The 22,248-nt window shown below is 37.5% G+C and overlaps 1 protein-coding gene across 4 annotated transcripts in view; it reads right to left on the bottom strand.

The window, feature by feature from the left end:
• CENPE (centromere protein E) overlaps positions 1 to 8,149 on the bottom strand; it is a 72,840-nt gene extending 64,691 nt beyond the window's left edge. For 3 of the 4 annotated variants that reach the window (XM_064285489.1, XM_064285491.1, XM_064285492.1), the window contains exons 1-8: positions 7,042 to 8,148; positions 5,378 to 5,469; positions 2,610 to 2,699; positions 2,369 to 2,487; positions 1,542 to 1,661; positions 1,075 to 1,156; positions 849 to 916; positions 696 to 761 (exon numbers count right to left, since the gene is read on the bottom strand). In XM_064285489.1, the coding sequence (XP_064141559.1) occupies positions 696 to 761; positions 849 to 916; positions 1,075 to 1,156; positions 1,542 to 1,661; positions 2,369 to 2,487; positions 2,610 to 2,699; positions 5,378 to 5,469; positions 7,042 to 7,232 (828 nt within the window). In that variant the 5' untranslated portion in view covers positions 7,233 to 8,148. Of the gene's footprint in view, positions 1 to 695; positions 762 to 848; positions 917 to 1,074; positions 1,157 to 1,541; positions 1,662 to 2,368; positions 2,488 to 2,609; positions 2,700 to 5,377; positions 5,470 to 7,041 lie in introns of all 4 variants that reach the window. The other variant, XM_064285490.1, reaches the window with a different exon arrangement.
• Between the last annotated feature and the right edge of the window lie 14,099 nt (positions 8,150 to 22,248).

Raw genomic sequence — 22,248 nt, 5'->3', positions numbered from 1 at the left:
AATCAATAAGAAGTGGTAATGGACTTGACAAAGCGGAAAGCAGGAAAAGATAAGCCAAAACTGACTTGGGTTTCTACCCTAGGTGACCAGAATAATGCTGGTGTTGTTGCAAAAAAGGAATGATTCATTATGGTAGGAAGAATTAATGTGATTTTAGACACACTGGAATTTGAGATAACAGTGTGGCATACAATTACAACAATCTTTAGGCAAACATGAATTAAGATTAAGAGAGTCTAGATAAAATAAGTATCTGGCAGTCACCAACATGGAAATGACAGAATGTCTGAATGCAAGAAATTGAAGTAAAAAACGACATACCATCCATGTTTTTGTTAGGAGGGCAGGAGAAAAGAAGCCACAGAAGGAAAGAGCGAAGAAGCAGAGCTAAGAGAACCTGCATATCATCATCCCTCAAAGGACAAGGAAAGAGAAACTCGGGAAAGGGCCACTTCTAAAGAGCCAGAAGATGGCTCTCTGAGGAAGACTTATTTCTGAGAAGATCCTTAACAGTAACTGAGTAGGCTGGAGGATTGGACATCAACTCTTAATCTGATGCTTCTGAGAAGACTAATTAAACTACCAATTTATAGACTTTTTTTTCCCTATTGAGTTAACACTTCTTATTCAACCAAACATTCAGCAGCTGAATTAAACTTTGCTTTGGCCCATTATCATGGCTCATCGATACTCACCAAATGGGACACCTTGACAGAGCCTTCACAATTAGAAGGTTCACCCTTCTCTCTACTTTCCAAAATCTAGACAGAAAAAGTAACTTGTAGAACAATCAGTGCATTCTTAATTGGAAAGATCAAACACACAGAGAGAAAGAGAAAATTACCAACCATTCTAAAGATGGTATGAGAACGGCTGCTTCTTTGATTCATTTTTGTTATTCCATAATGTCTGTTCTCTGCAAAAATGTCACATTTCAGCTGTATATATTAATATCCAATGAAAAACATTAACTTTTATTTTGGCTTAAAAGTAAAAGTGTGATTTGAAGCTTAAACAAACTGTTGAAGAGTTAGTTTTAACAAGTGTGTCAAAGAAGACAGCACAAAGTCTTACTTTCTCCTTTTGTGATCCACTTCAAAGCCATTTCTGATGTATAAACCACTTCTTCTGTGAGATCAGACACATACACATTCCTCTGAAACAAGTTTAATTACAGGAGATTAGAAAAATAGAAATCACTTAAAAGTTTGAATGTCAAAAAGAAGTCACACACTATTACAGAATTTACTAGCTATCAATCTATTGAAAACAACAAGCAAACTATGAAATTCTGTTATTTCTTATTCCAAAGGACACCAAAGTCTAACCTGATTAATTCCATCTTGCTATTTTTAGGCACTTCAACCAAAATATTACAACTGTATTTTAAAACAGTTGCTTAAAAGATGAATCTCTATAAACACTTAAAAAAAAAAACAAAAAGGAAAACTATAGAAATACTTTTCAAAATACAGAAATTAAAGGCAAATGTTCAAGAACAATAATCTTATAAGTAAGTCCACATTAACTCTATTACTCACATTGAAGTCTTCTCGAATTATTAAAGGTTTCATTTTTCGAGTGTCACAGAGTAAATCTGTAATGGTTTCATTGTATATTTCCATGTAAGACACACGTAAGAGAAATTCCCTATCAGGAAACTAGAAGAAAAATAAATATGTCAAAACACCAAAGAGCATTCAATTATGAAAACTTAATACTGAAGGGTTCATGCGCTAATATTAAAGAAGTAAAGAAGGAAATTGTCTTGTAAAACAACCAATCTACCAAAAAGCCTTACGGTTCTATATTGAGAATAGTAAACACCAAAATATAAAAAAAGCACTGTTTCAGAAATAATGAAAAGCATAGTATACTACTTGCAAATATAGGATAAGAAGAGGGGAGAATACAGCCCAAACCCCTAGGCTCAAAATAAAACCCTACCAACAGATGTTCTGATTTTACTGAAAATGCTAATTTAAAACCAACTCTTAACTAATTAGGTTGCCTATCCTGGCCTTCGGCTTCCCTTTTATCTACACCACGTTTTGGTTATTTTATTGTTCTTTAATAATCACTCATAGCTAAACAAAGGCAACAAGTAGCTAATCATTCTGGTAAGACCTTCCTGTTCCTTAATGCCCACACTTTTTGGTGGGAGTAGTACTGTTGCAGGGAAAGAATGAAACAACTGCAAGCTCTGTAAAGTAAGTTTGAAGGAAAAACTGAATCTATGCTGTGCTTTTCTTATTTTCTCCACGGATAATCAAGAGACAAGTGTAAATCTACATCCTTTCATCATTGCAATTGCTACCCAATTACCACCTTAACTTGTTTGTACTAGAAATTCAGCTAAGTAGTTTACCTCCTTAATTTTTTTGAAAATGTCATGAATTGCCCTGGGTATTACTCCCAAGTAATCTTGTGAACCCATCATAGTATATGTTTTTCCTGAAGCAGTCTGCCCATAGGCAAATATAGTACCTGCAAAAAAAACAACACACACACATACATGCAAAGATTAGAAATGAATACATGGTGTGCAAAGCTATCATTTGTTGAAGAGGCACAGAAAACTGTTTCTGCAGCATGCAGTGAATACAAACCGTTGTAGCCTTGTATGGCAGACTCTATGATTGGTACTGCTATTTCTTCATACACGTTTTTAGTAGTCTCATTACTATGAAAGACACGATCTAAAAAAACAAAAAATACACATAACTTAAACGAATCAATTGTGTTTTTATTTTGAATTAGTAGTTACTCAAAGAAATAAAATTGTCAGGATATAAAAATATAGTATGATAATATACTTAAGACACAGCATTTTCTTCAACTTACTGGTCCTTTGAAAATATACCTCTATAACGTAAAATATGTTAGTCCTCACACAGAGAAGGTACACTAGAAGTCAACTCTTCTATGTGTTCTCAAGACATAATACAGCATACTGGTAGAGGACAGGGTCTAGAATCAGACTGTCTGGATTCAAATCCTGGTTGTACCACTTACAAACTGTGTGACCTTGAGCAAAATGGTTAATGTCTCTCTGCCTCAGTTTCCTTATTTGTAAAATGGGTATATATTACCTTCTTCATATTGTGAGCATATGGTTATGCTCAGGAAATGAGAAATTTTAATGTTTATAACTTTATAACATATCTAGCTAAAAGACCTAGCCTAAACTGAGTCAAGGACTGCAAACATTTGAAAGAAAAGCACTGAACAAAGTTGAAGTGTTATAGGAATGAGCAGTTGCCTGGCTATTAAAGGCTGGGTTTAGGGTCATATTTGCACTGATGAATTCACCAGTCCGGGTGAGATCTGGTTCTCTGTTTTTGTTAGCACACTAAGAATGGACCACTCTTTCAGAGGTGGCCTCAGATCAAAAGCTTGCAAAAATGGATATGTATATAAGAAGGGAAATGTATGGATTTGCCGTGAAAAATTCAGTGATCACACAATGGAGTGCTTACATCAAGACCATACACTGGCCTGTGAGCAGAACGATACCGGGAACCAAAATGTCATCTGAAGGCTGCTTAAAAAAACCAAACCCGTTGCATGGAGTCGATTCTGACTCGTGGCAACCCTATAGGACAGAGCTGAACTGCCCCCATAGGGTTTCCAAGGCTGTAATCTTTACAGTGGCAGACTGCCACACCTTTCTCCCATGGAATGGCTAATGAGTTTGAACTGCTGACCTTTCGGTTAGCAGCTGAGTGCTTAATCTCTGCGCCATCACGGCTCCCTGAAGGCTGCTTAAGGGTCATGATTTGAGACTAAGGGAAGTTGGCTAGATGATTCAAATATTTAATACCATTCACATCAGAAAGATGAGTGAGTCCAAATCCTCTATGAGGATAAATGGCCTTTGAAAACTTATAGTATCTGAGTCTGAATGCTTGGGAATCTCTCACTCTTGGTTCCATAATATATTACTTTTTAAAACTATGTGAATACCATCAAACAGTCATTTTCCAAGAATCATTTTATCTCCTATAAATCTCTCCTCTAAAACCTTGTATGGTCGCTGGTGGCGTTCCAGTCTAACACTAAGATTATCATTCTTTTTCCTACAGTTGCTGAGAGGACCTCGTTGTTGCTCTATGCTGCTTGGGCAGCAGCATGGTGATATAATAAGAGCATAGATCTGTAAAAACGGCGTAATGGGGGGCGCCTGATCTTCTCTAATTTCACAAGGAAAAAGGAGAATCAAGATCAGCAGCCCAAGGCTGATTCCTATGAGGCTGCAGTCTGATGCCCTTCACCCTCCAATCTTTTTACCAATTCTGACACCAACTGTCCCTCCCATGACACTCTCCTACTTGCTGGACATGTGACTCTGGGCCTCTCTGTTTCAGTTCCTCGTTAAAATGGGGAAAGCAATAGTACCTACTGCGCAGGCTTATTAAACGGATTAAATGAGTTGATATATACGAAATGCTTAGAACAGTGCTTGGTCAGCGCTATATACGTATGGTATCAGTAAATAAATCAGTTTATTCAAACTTTAAGGCCTCCAAGTCCTTTTGGCCTACCTAGGTCTTACTCATCCTTCAGGTCTTAGCATAGTGCTACCTTTCCCAACACCTAGACTGGGTTAGATCCCCCACTATAAATGCCTTCAAAGTTTATCTCATTATAAGTATAATTTATTAAAATGTTTCTTCCCACCATACTATAAGCTCCACAAAAGCAGTGGTGAGTCCCCACTGTATACCGGCTGACAAAAATATTTGGTACTTCACAAATATTTGGTAAATGCATGAATGAATAAAAATTCTTTAAGAATGAATAGTATGAATTTTTTAAGGTTAGTGCATAAATAGAAGGAATATCTTCACCTTTTATTCTTTAAAGAGTTTTACTGAAAGTAATTGTGGAAAGAATATATTAAACTGAAGATCTCAAGCAATATATCTTGGGTGTATAGTTTTAGGCCACAAATATGCTACTGAATAAGAGGAGAAAATGCTAGTTTCAGGCATAAGTTACCATGACTTTGACTGTGTTTTAAATATCAATTTATCCTACTTATCATACACGACAAATAAGCAATGTTTTTAAGTTTCCAGTGAAACAGTTTAAGGAAGGCTTAAAAAAAAAAAACCATTGCCATCAAGTCAATTCTGACTTATAGTGACCCTGTAGGACAGAGTAGAACTACCCCACAGGGTTTCCAACGAGTGCCTGGTGGGTTCAAACTGCTGACCTTCTGGTTAGCAGCCTGAGCTCTTAATCACTGTGCCACCAGGACTCCACAGAAGGCTTAATCTGATCTTTAATGACAGATCCAGTTTACTGATAAGCCTTCTGTGCTCTTACTAGGAAAAGGACAGCAAGCTAACCTTTAATACTGTCATAAGCTTACCAAAACTGAAGGATTTACTCCCATCAACTTGATAGATAGTATTCTTGTCAGTTTTCCAGTAAACCTGCGTGTCTTCTCCAAGAGCTTCTTCTCTAAAAGAACAAAATATTATACTTTAGTACAACTGGTCATAAAAATCATGTTATAAAAAACATAATTGAAAAGATTATTATCTTTTGAAGAATTTTTTTAATTATAGTAATGACTTCAACCACATACAACAGGAAGATGGAGAATCCATTTTTGAGCATTCAGGTATCTTAAATGGGGCTCCAATGACCTTCTGCCCTCTCATAGGAGTCTTCTTGTGAAGCCCTTCACTCCCACTCTTCCACCTTCCCACTTTTGCTACTTGAAAGGATAGATTCAAATATAATTCTGATTATGTCCCTCCTGCTAAAAAGCCTTCTGGAAACTCCTGAAATCTTTAGCATGGCATACAAGATCCGGATTATGACCATCTTACTCTTCAAACTTATCTTCCTTGAAATTCCTATAGAATTCAGGTTGGACCAAGACAGGTCCAACACCTCTATGCCTGGGATACCCTGGCTTTCCTTTCCCTCAGTTATTTACTTATTCTTTCACTCACTCGCCCTGGTGGCATACTGCTTAAGAGTTCTGCTAACGAAAGACTGGCAGTTCAAATCCACCAGGTGCTCCTTGGAAACCCTATGAAGCAGTTCTACTCTGTCCCACAGGGTTGCTATGAGTTGGAATTGACTTGATGGGAAGGGTTTTTTTTGGTTCATTCACGAAGGACTTTTCAGACATCCTTCTCCACCCCAAACTGTCATCTTCCTGATGGGCTAACCACACTCCTCCCACCTGCCACAACACTCATCACGATGCAGTGTAATGATTTCTTTATGTAGCTGTCTTCTTCATTAAATAATGAATTCTTTAAATATGGGAAATTCCTCATCATGATACTCTCATTAGTAAACCACTCAGTTGTGTCAGTAAAGGTTTGTCAAACACAAAATGCAAGTTAGCATTCTGAAGAGAGAGTAGAGAAATAAAAATTCGTTTATTCCCCTTTCCTGCTTTATTTTTTCTCTATTTATTACTCACTTATTACCACCTAACAGTCTACATTTTTTTTTTTTTTTGCTTTATTTTCTGTCTTCCCCCACTAGAATGTAAGCTCTACAGAGCAAAGAGGGCCCTGTCTGCTTAGTACAGTGAAAGTACTAAAAAATCAGTGTTGATAAATACTTGCTAAGTGAATGAATGCATGAAATCTTGTCCCAGTCCCTACTGAATACAATGCTACAAGACAGACTAGTCCTTGCCCTCAGGGAGTTTAGATAGGAAAAGTAAGGTGAGTGTAAAATGACTGTGATAAGTGTCTGAAGGATCTCAGGATTGACTTCCCTAGGGAGAGAAGAGGGGTGGGGAGCAGATGCGGGATAAGGCAGTGGAGCTCCGCGGTTAGGGTGTTTAACGTCAGCAAGCCTGAGTCCCGTAGCAAGAAACTGCTTTCTAGATTCTCTAATTCTTTCCAGTCTCTTTACCGAGAAGGTAACCGAAGCACAAAGCGCGTACAAAGCCGAAAGACGAGGGAAGGGGCAGCTCTGGGAAACACCCAAGGACTCACCCGTCCCGCCCCGGCCTGCGCCGGCGGCCGAAGTCGGAACCGGACCAGGGCCTGGTGCACCTACCTGCTGTTGAGCGGCCGGACCCGCACGCAGACGGCTACAGCCCCTTCCTCCGCCATCGTACCAGACCCGGCCCCAGAGAACTGATGATGACTCGCCAGGTACGGCGCCTCCCCTACATCCACTGGCCCAAGAGCCACCCCGCCTTTAAGTTTAAAATTTCCTAAACGCCGCGTCTGATTGGTCCGGGGCATTATGACGTCACGGGACGTTCCATGGGGCGTTCGGGCGGAGGGGGGGCGCGAGCCAGGCGGCGCGTCCACCACTGAAGGGTGAAGGGGGGTTTAAAGGTCTGGAAGAGTGCAGTTGCCGGCGACTGCAGATCCAGGACAGCAGCGGAGAGCGGCTGAAAACCGCTGAAGATTAGACAGAAGTATACAAACACCGTCCTCCATCCCACCCTTAAAGGGCTCATAATCTGTAGAAGAAATAAAGCAGAGAAACAAATCACTAAAAAAAGAGAATTAGGACCTTTAAAGAAGCACTCTGACAGTTAAAACGAAACCAAAAGCTCAAAAGAGTTGAAACTCAACTGCCCAGCCAGAAGCGCAGGAAAACAGTTGTGCCTCTGAGTTCAATTTTTTTTTAAAACTCATGTTTCCATTGGTTGTGAGTTCCTAAGAGGCTGACTTAGGGGAGAGAATTACTGAAGACTGGGAAAGTTCATTTTGTAATGTGCTGACATTTATTACCAGATAAAGCAAAGTGATTTCAAGTAATTCTTTCCCAGAAACAGTACTTTGTTTTCCTTTATCTTAAATATGTTTCATAGCAGAGTACTAACATTTTCTTTAGGTGTTGTTTCAGTCCTTTTGTTTTTTGATTTAAAGAGCATCAAGAACTACCCCCTTCCATTCACCAAAAATATGGTTTGACTTACCGTTACTAAAAACTGTTCACTATTAAGAAGACTGAAAGCACTGCTGATTTCGTAATACCATTTCGGAAGGTAATTTCCTGCTTTCAATCAAACCTGAAGACACACACAACCTTTATCCCAGCAATTCCACTTTTAAGAATTTATAGATATATTTGAAGGAGCGTGCAAGGATATATATACAAGGCTGTTAACTGCAGCATTGTTTACAGTAGCAAACAACCGGATGCACCCTAAATGTCTATAAATATGGGACTAGTTAAATGTATGACATTATAGCCATGTGACAAAACACTATGTAGCCAGTGAAAAGAATGATGCAGCTCTTTACATGTACTTTAGGAAGTTATCCAAGATGTGTTTTTACGGGAAAGAAAGCCAAAGTGCATACTTATATGTACAATATGTTATTATTTGATAGTTTAAGAGGATTTATATGCCTGGATATGCATACATACTTTCTGGAAAGATACACAGAATACGCTCAGTTTCTTTTGCAAAGAGAGGACTGAGAAAAAAACTCTACCTTTCGTTGCATACTATTTCATAATTTTTATTTTAACCACTTGAATATTAACTAGTTTATTTCAACTTAAAGAAATTAGTTAATAGGTACATACAGTAAATTAAAGAGTCTACTCATTCAAGATTTGTTTTGGTTAACCAGCTGTGAGCTAAGTATTTAAAAAAAACAAAAACAAAAAAACCTGCTGCCTTTGAGTCAATTCTGACCCATACCGACCCAAAGGACATAGTAAAACAGCCCCAATAGGGTTTCCAAGGCTGTAATTTTTACAGATGCAAACTGCCACATTCTTCTGCAGAGTGTCTGGGTTCAAATGGCAGACCTTCTGGTTAGCAACCAAGTGCTTAACCACTGTACCACCAAGGCTGCTTTCAGCTAATATATAGATCACTCTTATTTTGCAGTTGAACTTCGAAGATACTGGACTTTATCTAGTAAAATGATATAGAGTTAAGGAAGATATATTTTATTGTTTTCCTTTTTTTATGGTGGGCTAATATTACAGGTTTCAGCAGAGCTTCTAGGTTAAGATGGAATAGAAAAAAAGACCTGGCAATCTACTTCAGACAATCAGCCAGTGAAAACCCTATGGATCACAACAGTTGGATCAGCAACTGATCATGGGGATTGTGCAGGACAGGGCAGCGTTTAGTTCCACTGTGCACGAGGTCTCCAAGAGTCAGAGCTGACTTGAGGGTAGCTAACAACAATAGCAACAATATTACACAGGAAGATAGAAGAAGAATTGATGCATTCAAGCTGGAGTTGACGAAGAATACTGAATATACTGTGGACTAACAACAGAACAAACAAATCAGTCTTAGAAGATATACAACCAGAATGCTCCTCAGAAGTGAGTATATCGAGACTTTGGGCACGTCATCAGGAAAGCCAGTCGCTAGAAAAGGGCATTATGTTTGGTGAAGTAGAGGACCAACCAAAATGAGGAAATGCTATGGATTGACACAATATCCACAGCAAGGGACCCAAACATACCAAGAATCATGAAGATGGCACAGGACCAGGCAATATTTAGTTTTGTTATACATAAGGTCACCATGAGTTGGAATCAATTAGATGGCAACTAACAACAACATTATACAATATTACAATAGCTGAAGGGAGGAAGCCTATGAGAGGAAGAGGTGACATGTTAATGAAAAAGTATCTGAAGAGACAAAAGGGACTTGGTTCAGGAGCACAGACCTGTGTTGTGTTCACAATTGTTGACGTAGTAGTCTTTGTTTTCATCATAGCTGTTATATGCCCTACACATATTCATCATTTAATTTTCCAATATTTTTCATCAAGAAGTATTTATGAACACCCACCATGTGCCAGATGTGGTTTTAGGCTCTTGAGGCATAACAGTGAAGAAAACAGATAAAACACCTGCTCTCATACAGCTAGTATTCTATTAGGGGAGGTGATTTTTATATATACATCCCCAAACCCATTGCGACTGAGTCGATTCCAACTCATCGTGACCCTATAGGACAGAGTAGAACTGCCCCATACAGTTTCCAAGGCGTAAATCTTAACGGAAGCAGACTGCTACATCTTTCTACCATGGAGCTGCTGGTGGGTTGGAACCATTGATCTTTCGGTTAATAGCTGAGCACTTAGCTGCTGTGCCACCAGGGCTATATACATATATACATAAAAACCCACACACAAATATATAGAGTGAAACCTGTGAGAGCTGGAACTTGATGGTACTGCCTTGTTTTTCTGGATCTCGCAAGTTTCCAGCCTTTGACACTGCAGTCTTATGCAGTCTTTACTTTTCTAGCACTTGTTCTAGTGGAAAATATTTGCATTTTCCTTCTCGTAACAGGTTTCTGCCTTACACAGGTTCCAGCTTCTATATATATATTTGTTGTTGCTATTAGGTGCCCTGGAGTAGGTACAACAGAACAAAACACTGCCCGGTCCTCTGACATCCTCACAATCCTTACTATGTTTGAGCCCATTGTTGCAGCCAATGTGGAAGTATATATACACACATATGCAAACCATACATGTATACACATGCATATACATGCACCGAAATCCTGGTGGCGTTGTGGTTAAGTGCTAGGCTGCTAACCAAAAGGCTGGCAGTTCAAATCCACGTAGGTGCTCCTTAGAAACTCAATGGGGTAGTTCTACTCTGTCTGGTAGGGTCGCTATGAGTTGGAATTGACTTGACGGCAATGGGGTTTTTTTTTTTTTTTTTTTGGTTATATACATGCATGTATATATACGTATTTGTATACTGGGTTATATATATGTATTTGTAGTGGTAATGAGTACCAAGAAGAAAAATAAAGCCGCATCAGGGGATAAAGAGTGTGATAAGGTACAGGTACTTTTTTCTTATAAAACATTCTGTGGGAAGAAGCAGACGATACAGAGTGAACATCTAAGTAAAATAAGATGGGGGACGGACCACTTTAGAGAGTTCAAGAAAGGCCTAGGGAAGTGATCTTTGAGATGAGGTGAGACCTGTATGATAAGAAGTAGCCAGACTTTGGAGGGTAGGATAGATAGGGGGACAGATCCCCCTCTTTCTCTCAGAATAAAACCCAGCATCTTTCAGTTGTCTCCCAAGCCTCACATGATCTTGCCCCTTGGTGCTACTCTAGCTTTATCTCCTCAAGCTTGCTCTCTTTTTTTGCTCTCTGCTCTCTAGCCACACTGGCTGGTTGGCAGTTTCTTGAATTCCAGACAGACTCCATCTTACGACCTTAGCACAGGCTGTTCTTCCTGTCTGGTTGGCTGTTACCCCAGATCTCCATGCTCCCCTCCCTCAATTTAATTCTGGTATCTGCTCAAATGTCACTTTCCCAGCACTCCCCAGTCTGTCGTTTGTGTTTCTTTTTCATATTACTTATAACTTCCAGGCATAATATGTATGCATTAGTTCAGGTATATATTACCTGTCTCTTCCCACTAGCATGTCCTCAGCTGCATGAGGTAAACACCTTAGTTTTTGTTTACTCTTTGTCCACTATACCCAGAAAGATACTTGGCATATAGTAAGCACTCAGTTAAAAAAAGATTACTTATTCATTCACTCAAAAATTGCTTATTGACATTTCTAGACAGATACACACAGAGTAAGTTTCCTTTGGAAAGGGAGGACTGAGTTAGAATATAGATCTACCTTTCATTGTATACTATTTTATATTAATATTTTAACCGTGTGAATACTAACAAGTTTTATTCAATTTAAAGAAATTAGCAGATAAAAAACAGCAAATAAAAAAGAGTCTACTCATTCAAAAATTTTTTGGTTAACCAACTCTGAGTTAGTATAGACTGCTCCTTTTTTTGCAGCTAAACTCTGAAGATACTGGGCTGTGTCTAATAAGCTAATACAGAGTTAAGGAAGGTATATTTTAATTTAAATTGCAGAATCAGAAGACACAAAGTTTAATTTACTTGTCTTAAGTTAAAGGAGTTTCTCTAAAGAGGCTTAAAATTTGGATGCATACCATTTCTCTAAAAGGCAATTATACTTTATTAATATGTTTCTTATCTGAAAAATTAATGCATGCGATCAAATAATTCAAATAGTATAAGAAAGTTTACTGTGAAAATTAAATCTCCCAAGGTGGCAGTTCGCAATTTCAGGTGCCATTTCCTAGAATGTTCTCCTCAAAATAATCTGCAAATATGCATATATCTGTATATCTTAATCTTTATTGCATATCTTTTTGCATAAATAGGCACCTGCTGTACATGCGGTAGTGTGCTCTGCTTAAAATGTGGTCTTTACATAAATATTTTCATTCAGTTCTAGAAGGTAAAGTGAATTTCAGAGGCATATTAATTGTTGATGTTTAAATTGTCGTTTTTCTTTTACCTCCCCAAACTGCATTATTTCTGCTGAAGCTGTAGAGGCCACTGTAATCCTTCCAAAGGCACAGTATACCAGGGAAGAGAATCATTCAGTAGTACTTTGCAGATCTTGCATTTTGTGCAAATTATAGGATTCAAAGAAACTCCTAGTGTTAAAAACATAATTAAAAAATTTTAAACAGTTGCTGTAGAGTTGATTTCAATTCGTAGTGACCCTGTGTGTGTCAGAGTAGGACTGTGCTCCACAGGGTTTTCAATGGCTGAGTTTTCAGAAGGAGATCAGTAGGCCTTTCTTCTGAGGCACAACTTTTAGTTATCAGCTCAGTGTATTAATGGTTTGTACCACTTAGGGACTCCATATAAAAATACACATCAACTCAAATTATTCATTTGTGCTCACTTATTTTATGCATTTCACATAAAATTAATTGTAGTATTTATTTATATCATGGCATCTCTTTCAACAGGGGTCATTTTTATCTAATATAATCCTAAATTGCATAATTCTTGTCTTAATTGTGAGACATTTATTTGTCATGATACAGGCACAGTATCCCATTTCTTTAAATCATGGTTACTGAGGATTTGTGCGGCATTGTGGAAATTACACTGACTGAAAAAAAAAAATTTTTTTTCACCACCATTTATGGAGCCCTGGTGGTGCAGTGGTTAACAGCTCAGCTGTTAACTCAAAAGGTCAGCAGTTCAAATGCACCAGCCGCTCCTATGCCACAGTGGAAAATTGTTTTCTCTGTGAGTCACCATTTTCTCATTCACAAAGGAAGGAACGCATGAGAGGATTTCCAAAGTCCCTTCCAGCTTCAACAGTCTTTATTAAAAACAAACAAACAAACTTGTTAAAACTGAGTATGGATGAGTATAAACATTAATACAAATGTGTAAAAGAATGGGGCAAAAATGATCTATGTTACAGAGAAAATCTAAGGCAGTTACAATGTGGCAATGACTGTTAGCAGTCCACCAAAATCCATTTTCCTGTCTTCTGGTCACACAGTAAGACTACCTTCCCAGCCTTTCTTGCAGTTAGGGTGTCATTCCTAGACCCAAACAAACGAACAAATAAAACCCATTGCCATTGTGTTGATTCTGACTCGAAGTGACCCTATAGGACAGAGTAGAACTGGCCCATAGGGTTTCCAAGTTGCACCTGGTAGATTTGAACTGCTGACCTTTTGGTTAGCAGCCATAGCTCTTAACCACTACATTACCAGGGCCCAGCTATAAAAACTTCATGGGTGCACTTTTCCTCCCTGTCCTTGGTGAGCATCCTTTTCTTTTTCCCTCATTGACTGTCCCAAACCTTGACCACTCTCCTCAAGCCCAGTTCCCATCCTCACTTTCACTGAGGAACCAGGGTGATGAGGCAAGATGTCCTACCTCCAGCTCTCCCACTCCTGCCTCCTGCACTCCAGCTGATCCATATCCCTACCCATTCCTGCCTCTTTTCATGCATTTTCAGAGAATGAGGTGTCTTGTCATGTTTGAGGGGCATCCTTCCATTTATGCCTTTGATTCTTTCCTGTCCAGACTCCTCCAGGACTTGGTACCAAAAATTGTTTGCTCTCTATTTCAGAAAAATTCTAGAAAACAACAAAAGGAAAAATCATCTGTACTTCTAGTGCTTTAAAAAATTATCTAAAGTTGTCACATGAATGTTCCTCTATCACCTATCCAATTTCATCTTCCCTAAAGTGACCTATGTTAATTTTCTTTCTGACTTTTTCCTGTATGTTTGCAAGGTCTGTAGAGAGAGTTAACCACAAAGTTTCATATTTTGAAAGACTAGAATCATTCTGTACTTGTTGATCTGCAGTTAGCTTTTTTCTTTCACGTTGATATAAAAATATTTACCTTATTTTTTTATTGGCTCCATAAGGCACAATTGTATGGTTGCATTGTAGTATCAACAATCCTGTGTTACAGATATTAGATCCTTTCCAATTTTTCATTATTATTTATAATACAAAAATCCATATATCTTTATACCCTTATATATTAAAAAAAAACTGGTTTTTTTTTTATATATCTTTATACATTTATCTTTATACCCTTATGCTTTTATTTTCATAGAATAAATCACTAGAAGTTGAAATTCTGGTTCAGATAATATGCTTGTTTTGAATTTTAACAAGTCCTACCAAATTACTTCCCAAATAATTTGTACCGATTATATTACAACCAAGAGGATGTAAGTGTCCATCTCCTTATTCTCTCCCATCACTGGATATTATCAATATTTCCAATTTTTGTCAATCTGTTGGGGAAAAAGATGTTTTATCATTGTTTTAATTTGCAAACCCTACCTAGTGGGATTGAGCATTATTAACATTTTATATTTTGAATGATCATGGTTTACTTTTCTACCAAGTATTTTAATGTGGTCAGCCATTTGTCTTTTAAATTATCAGTATGTGTGATTTCTTTTTTGGATTCCTTGCTTTTGTCCATTCAGGAAGTCCTTCCCTACTTTGGAGTGCAAAAAAATGTTACATTACTTTCTTTCTTCATGTATTATTTAAATCTTCCATATAGTTTTTTCTCTCCTCAATGGCTCTATCCCTTCAGTTTGTAGACATTTCAATAAACATTTCAGGTCTTTTTCATACTTTGGAAAACTTTCATTGCTTTTGTGTTATGCACTATTTATCCTGTAACCTTTCCCCTTTCCTTCTTATTCAAATTTATTAACAAAGTAATGTATAGTTACCGTCTTCATTTTATCATGTTCCAGTCAATTTTTAGATGTTTATAATTTGGCCTGGAATTCCATTATCACTTTAATAAAATTACTCTTGTATGGGTCACAGTGAGTAAATTGCTGAATAAATAGACATTTTTCAGCCCTTTAAGACATTTTCTACTACCTTTGTTAGGATGTTAAGTAGCCTCCAAAGATGGCTGCTGCCATTTCCTTCCCTCCCTGTGTGCACACACCCTAATACTCCTCAAGAGGTAGATTCTATTTCCCTTCCCCTTTAATCTGAGCTTCCTCACAGCAAAGTAGTTTTACGATAGCCAAACTTCTTACATGATGTCTGGCTTCCAAGAGTAAAAACAGAAACTGCCAGACATCTTAAAATTAGGCACCAAACTGGCATAATGACATTTCTGCTACATTGGTCAAAAATCGTTAAGTCCAAGCTAACCGTATGGAGAGACCACATGGAGGACAACCAACATACCAGACACGCAGTGAAACCTCTTGATCCTTCCATTCTAGCTCAGTTGCCAAAAGAATTCAGCTTAGTGAGTTACCCTGGCTAATGGTGCATAGAACCAAAGAAGCACCCAACCAAGTCCAGTGGGCCCAGAGACTTTGAGAAATTATTATTGTTATTCTTCATTTTAAAATGCATGTAGTAAAATTCCTTCTTTTTGTTATGTAGTTCTAATGAGTTTTGACAAATGCATGGAGTCATGTAACTACCACTTGAAGCAAGATTCTTAACAGTTCCATCACCACCCAAAATTCCCTTGAACTTCTGCTTATAAATGGAATCATACAGTTTATAGCTTTTGGAGTGTCATTTCTTTCATTTATAACAATGGGTTTGAGATTTATCATGTTGTATGTATCATTATTTGTTCTTTTTGATTATTGAGTAAGATTCTATTGTTTGGATGCATCACAGTTTGTTTATTCACGCACCAGTTGAAGGATTGTTTTCATTTTTAACAGCTTTGAGTAAAGATGCTTTAAACATTTATATACAGGATTTTATGTGAACATGACCTTTCATTTTTCTTGCATAAAATACCTAAGAGTAGGATTACTGGGTCATATGGAAAGTACATGTTTAATTTTATAAGAAAATCCCAAACTTTTCCAAAGTGGCTGTATCATTTTACATTCCTATCAGTAGTGAATTAATTATAGTTCCAATTACTCCAAATCCTCATTAGCACTTGGTATTTCCATTCTAATAGATGTGTGGTGGTATCTTATCATGGTTTTAATTCATGTTTCCTTAATAATGTTGAGCAAATTTTCATGTGTGTATTTGCCATTCATACTTCTTATTGATGAAGTATCTGTTCAAATATGTTGCTCACTTTTTTTTCAGTTGTGTGTTTTCTTATTGTTGACTTGTGAGAGTTAAAAAAAAAGATCTTCTGGATGCAAGTCCTTTATCAGGTATGTTATTTGCATATACATTCTCCCAGGTTATAGTGTGTCTTTTTATTCTCTTAATGGTGTCTTTCACAAAACAAATGTTTTTGATTTTTATGAAGCCTAATTTATCAGTTTTTTCTTTTATGGGTTATACTTTTGGTGTCATACCCAAAACTCTTGGCCTAACCTAGCATCGCAATGATTTTTTCCTATATTTGCTTCTAAGAGTTTTATGGGCTTACATTTTAAATTAAGTCTATATTTCATTTAGAGTTAATTTTTGTATAAGGTGTAAGTATACGTCAAGGCTCATTTTTTGGCATATGGATAGTCATTTATTTCAGAATCATTTGTTGAAAAGATGTTTACTTCATTGAATTGCTTTAGTATCTTCGTCAAAAATTATTTGATCTTATTTGTATGGGTCTATTTCTGGGCTCTCTAGTTCGTTGATCTGTGTCTGTCTTTAATTGTTATTGGTTTAAGTCACTAAATTTGGGGGTAGTTTGTTATACAGCAGTATAAACTGGCATAGTCACTGTTAAGAACTATGAGAGGTCTGAGTTTTTACCCTTCTTGCAAGCTGAAAAGCTAGCCTGCCACAGGGTCATGGATGTTGGCAGAGGATCTGAGACTTCCGCGTCAGGGATGAAGAAAAGTTTATTACTCACAGCCAGAGTATCAGCATTTTTGTGCTGGTTCTCTGAAACCCAATTCCCATGAAGTAATTTAAAGAGGGACAGACAACGTCTGCACACACATTGACTTGTTTACAAGAGAGGAACTCCCAGCTTAGGGAACCGAGATCTATAATGGGCAGTTATCATGCATGCCCTTTGCTCTGGAGGGAGACACAATCTTCGTCTTCCAAGGTGCAAATACAAATATTCTTGAAAAGATAGTCTGGAATAAAGTGTACTCAGTGCCTCACAAGACATACGGAAGTATGAGACCCACAGAGAATTGTCTCCTAATAGTCACTCATGATTACATCTTTCCCGAAACACTTTAAGTCCAATAGGAATACAATGCAAGCTATGATGCTTATTAGCCACATTTAAAAAGTAAAAAAGAAACACATGAAATGAACTTTAATAACATTTTATTTAACTCAGTGTACTCAAAATATTATTTCAAAATGTCATCAAAATACATCATTTTCTTCATATGAAATCCTCAAAACTAGTGTGTATTTTATATTTACAGCATGCTCAGCATTTCTCAAGCTGAAAGGACTGAAAAAAAATTCAAGTCTCAAGTTGTAATAGTGAAAGAGTCTATGGGGAAAATATTAAACGATACAGGAAGCACCAAAAGAAGATGGAAGGAATACACAGAGCCATTATACCAAAAAGATTTAGTTGATGTAACCATTTCAAGAGGTAGCATGTGATCAGGTACTGAAGGAAGAAGTTCAAGCTTCACTGAACTTGGTGGAAAACAAGGCTCCAGGAATTGACAGAATATCAATTGAGATGTTTCAACAAATGGATGCAGCGCTGGAGGTGCTCACTCGTCTATGCCAAGAAATTTGGAAGAGAGCTACCTGGCCAACCAACTGGAAGAGATCCATATTTATGCCTATTCCCAAGAAAGGTGATCCAACCAAATGTGGAAATTATAGAACAATATCATTAATATCACACACAAGCTAAATTTTGCTGAAGAACATTCAAAAGTGGCTACAGCAGTATATCGACAGGGAACTGCCAGAAATTCAGGCTGGTTTCAGAAGAGGACGTGGAACCAGGAATATATTTGCTGATGTCAGATGGATCCTGGCTGAAAGCAGAGAATACCAGAAGGATGTTTACCTGTATTTTATTGACTATGCAAAGGCATTCGACTGTGTGGATCATAACAAAGTATGGATAACACTGTGAAGAATGGGAATTCCAGAACACTTAATTGTGCTCATGAGGAACCTGTACATAGGTCAAGAGGCAGTTGTTCAGAAAGAACAAGAGGATGCTGAGTGGTTTAAAGTCAGGAAAGGTGTGCATCAGGATTATACCCTTTCACCATACCTATTCAATCTGTATGCTAAGCAAATAATCCAAGAAACTGGGCTACATGAAGAAGAGTGGGGCATCAGGATTGGAGGAAGACTCATTAACGACCTGCGTTATGCAGATAACACAATCTTGGTTGCTGAAAGTGAAGAGGACTTGAAGCACTTACTAATGAAGATCGAAGACCACAGCCTTCAGTAACCTCAACATAAAGAAAACAAAAACCCTCACAACTTGACCAATAAGTCACATCATGATCAATGGAGAAAAGGTTGAAGTTGTCAAGGATTTCATTTTACTTGGATCCATAATCAACAGCCGTGGAAGCAGTAGTCAAGAAATCAAAAGACGCATTGCATTGGGCAAATCTGCTGCAAAGGACCACCTTAAAGTGTTGAAAAGCAAAGTTGTCACCTTGAAGACTAAGGTGTGCCTGACCCAAGCCATGGTATTTTCAATCGCATCATATGAATGTGAAAGCTGGACAATGAGTAATGAAGACCGAAGAATTGATGAATTGACAAAGGATATTAAATGTACTATGGACTGCCAAAAGAATGAACAAATCTGTCTTGGAAGAAGTACAGCCAGAATGCTCCTTGGAAGCAAGGATGGTGAGACTGCTTCTTACATACTTTGGACATCTTGTCAGGAGGGATCAGTCTCTGGAGAAGGACATCATGCTCGGTAAAGTACAGGATCAGTGGAAAAGAGGAAGACCCTCGAGATGGATTGACACAGTGGCTGCAACAATGGGCTCAAGCATAACAATGGTTGTAAGGATGTCACAGGACCGGGCAGTGTTTTGTTCTGTGGTACATAGGGTCGCTATGAGTCTGAACTGACTCGACAGCACCTAACAGCAATGACAACAAAAAAACCAAAGCCAAACCCGTTGCTATCGAGTCGATTCTGACTCATAATGACCCTATAGGACAGAGTAGAACTGCCCCATATAGTTTCCAAGGAGCATCTGGTGGATTTGAACTGCCCACCTCTTGGCTAGCAGCTGTAGCTCTTAACCACTACACCCCCAGGGTTTCCTAACAGCAACAACAACTTAATTCTGATGCTAAATTTTCATCGGGAATACTTGATCTGTGTTTAGATTTCATAGAATTTATCACTGAAAAAGTAGGTTCACATGCCCAAGATGACCCAAACATACTTGACAGTTTTCCAATAACTGAATCAATTATTGGCTTTTAAATTAAAATGAATAAAAATAAAAAATTTAGTTCCTCAGGTGTACTAGGCATATTTCAAATCCTCAATGGTCAAATGTAACTAGTGACTATTGTCTTGGACAGTGTAACTCTGTTCTCTTTGGTTCTAACAAACATCCCTACCCTGACTTCCATCTTACTTTTTGGCCATCTCTCTTTTGTCGCTTTAATAAGCAACTCTTTCTTCGCATATCTCTTAGATGTTATGATTCCCCATGCCTTCATTCAAAGTCTTCTGTCCTTTTTATTCTATGCCTCCTTTTTTGTTTTAGCTACTTTTTGTAGGACTCCAAATCTATATCTCTAATCCAAAATTTCACCTAAATTTTAGATTTATATGCCTAACTCTTTGCAGGACATCCGATGAACATTGCACAGGTATCTTAAAGTTTCCTAAACTAGACTCATCTTTTTTTGTTAAACTAGCTCTTTCTCTTGCATTGTAATTTTCAGTTGGTTCATCAACCACGCAATCACCTGAGAGAGAAAATCGGAAGTTATTTTTAACCCCTCCTCTTACTCAGAGACCAAAACCAACCAAGGAACAAGTTTTACAGGTTTTTTTCTCCTAAATTTTTAAAAGTGTTTTTTGAACACTTGCATTCTTGTACAGTACTAATAAAGTAAAAAACAAACAACAACAAAAAAGCCCCAAATGTGTTGCTGTCAAGTTGCTTCTAACTCACATCGACCCCATGTGTTACACATTAGAACTTCTCTATAGGGTTTTCTCAGGTATAATCTTTACAGAAACAGATTGCCAGATTTTACTTCCGTGGTGCCACTGGATGGATTCATACTGCCAATCTTGAGGTTAGTTGTAGTTGTTAGGTGCTGTTGAGTCAATTTCGACTCATAGTAACCCCATGTGACACAGCAGAATTGCCCCATTGGGTTTCCTAGACTGTAATCTTTATAGAAGCAGATCGCTGTATCTTTCTCCTCCAGAGTTGCTGGGTGGGTTTGAACAGCCAACCTTTTGATTAGCAGCCAAGCACGTTTACACCACTCAAAGACTTTTACAGCACTAATACCACTAGGGTCGCTATGAGTCAGAATTGACTCGATGGCACTGGGTTTGTTTTTTTTTTTTTGTTTTAATACCACTGAGGAGCCCTGGTGGAGCAGTGGCTAAGAGCTCAGTCTGCTAACCAAAAGGTTGGCAGTTCGAATTCACCAGCCACTCCTTGGAAACTCTATGGGGCAATTCTACTCTGTCCTATAGGGTCCTATGAATTGGAATTGACTTGATGGCAATGGGTTTAATACCACCGATGTAGTCTAGTCTCCTCTTCTGTGACTAACTTTTTTTCTCCAAGAATCAGCTCAAACATCATTTTCCAAGAAGTTTCTGATTCTTCCCTCCTCTATGTTCCTGTAGAATAATTATGACTTTGAGCATAGTATTTTTCCTTTAGTTGACAGTAAGTGCTTTGAGAATAGGCGCTATCTCATTTTCCTTGTATCTAGTTTGTTAAATTATTGAAACGTTTGAGGTGTATACTTTTGAAATGTCAGTTAATCACAGTTATGTCCTCACTATCCCTTGATTATATTGTAAGAAATGGAATACAAATACTTTAATACCTATTTAAAAAATGACCCTATTTTTCTTGATGATCTTTCCTCAAAGAAGTTGTTTCTGTACTGAGATAAGTAGCTGAAAATATCCATGAAGTAATTGTCTTTCTGGAAATGTTAATTATTATAGTACAACTAGAATGGACTCTGATACATAATTTTTTTGAAGTCTGTAGCTGTGAGTAATATGCATGTCTCTAAAATGTACGCGTTAACGATATTGAGAATAACATCATTTTACTGCAAGATTCGCAAAAGGCATTACTTATGTAATTAGCAGAACAAATTGACAAGCGGAGCATGTGCTTTACATTTTCCACAGTGGGTAAGAAAGATTGTTTTGATTACGATTTCCATATATTTTGGTTTTTTGCTTCTTTGAATTTTGATGTATATGCCATCGTACAAGAAGATACATTGAAATTTTATAATAAAATGATTATTAAATTTGGTGAACTGTAAGATCTACAAAGGTGTTAAATTGCCAGCAAAATACTCTGGTTTAACTTTATTGTTATATAGGCAGATTTCTCTGAATATTTTAAATATAGATCAATATAAACTGGTTTGTTTGGTTTTTGAAACTTATTTTCTGAATATTTTGGCAACTGTATGCATAAGAATAGCATGAATTTCTTGGTAGGCAGAATAATAATGCCATGGGCTTGTTGGAGAGCCTAACAGATGTGGTGGCCACATGAAAACATTGAGCTCTTTGCTGGATTGCACTGTTGGGTGTTTGTTTTTTAACTTCTTTTAAACAGGTGCATAATTTGATTTTTCTGTTCCTCAGATAATCTGTCATTTTGTGAGAAACTTGGAGAGTTGAAAAACTGTTGGAGAGTTAACTGAAAGTGAAAGCAAATCCCAAAGAACTCCTAAAAAAATAACACATCCTTTTGTCTCGTAGTCAATCTTTGCTCCCCAGGCTGAAAAAACAAAACAGAAACAAACAAAAAAACAAATACAATGTCAACTCTGTGAGCCTGATTGATGTTAAAGCGCAT

Source organism: Loxodonta africana, chromosome 5 (genome assembly GCF_030014295.1).
Source record: "Loxodonta africana isolate mLoxAfr1 chromosome 5, mLoxAfr1.hap2, whole genome shotgun sequence".
Classification (NCBI taxonomy): domain Eukaryota; kingdom Metazoa; phylum Chordata; class Mammalia; order Proboscidea; family Elephantidae; genus Loxodonta; species Loxodonta africana.
The sequence above is the reverse complement of the archived record's forward strand: the minus strand, read 5'-3'. Positions and strand labels throughout refer to the sequence as shown.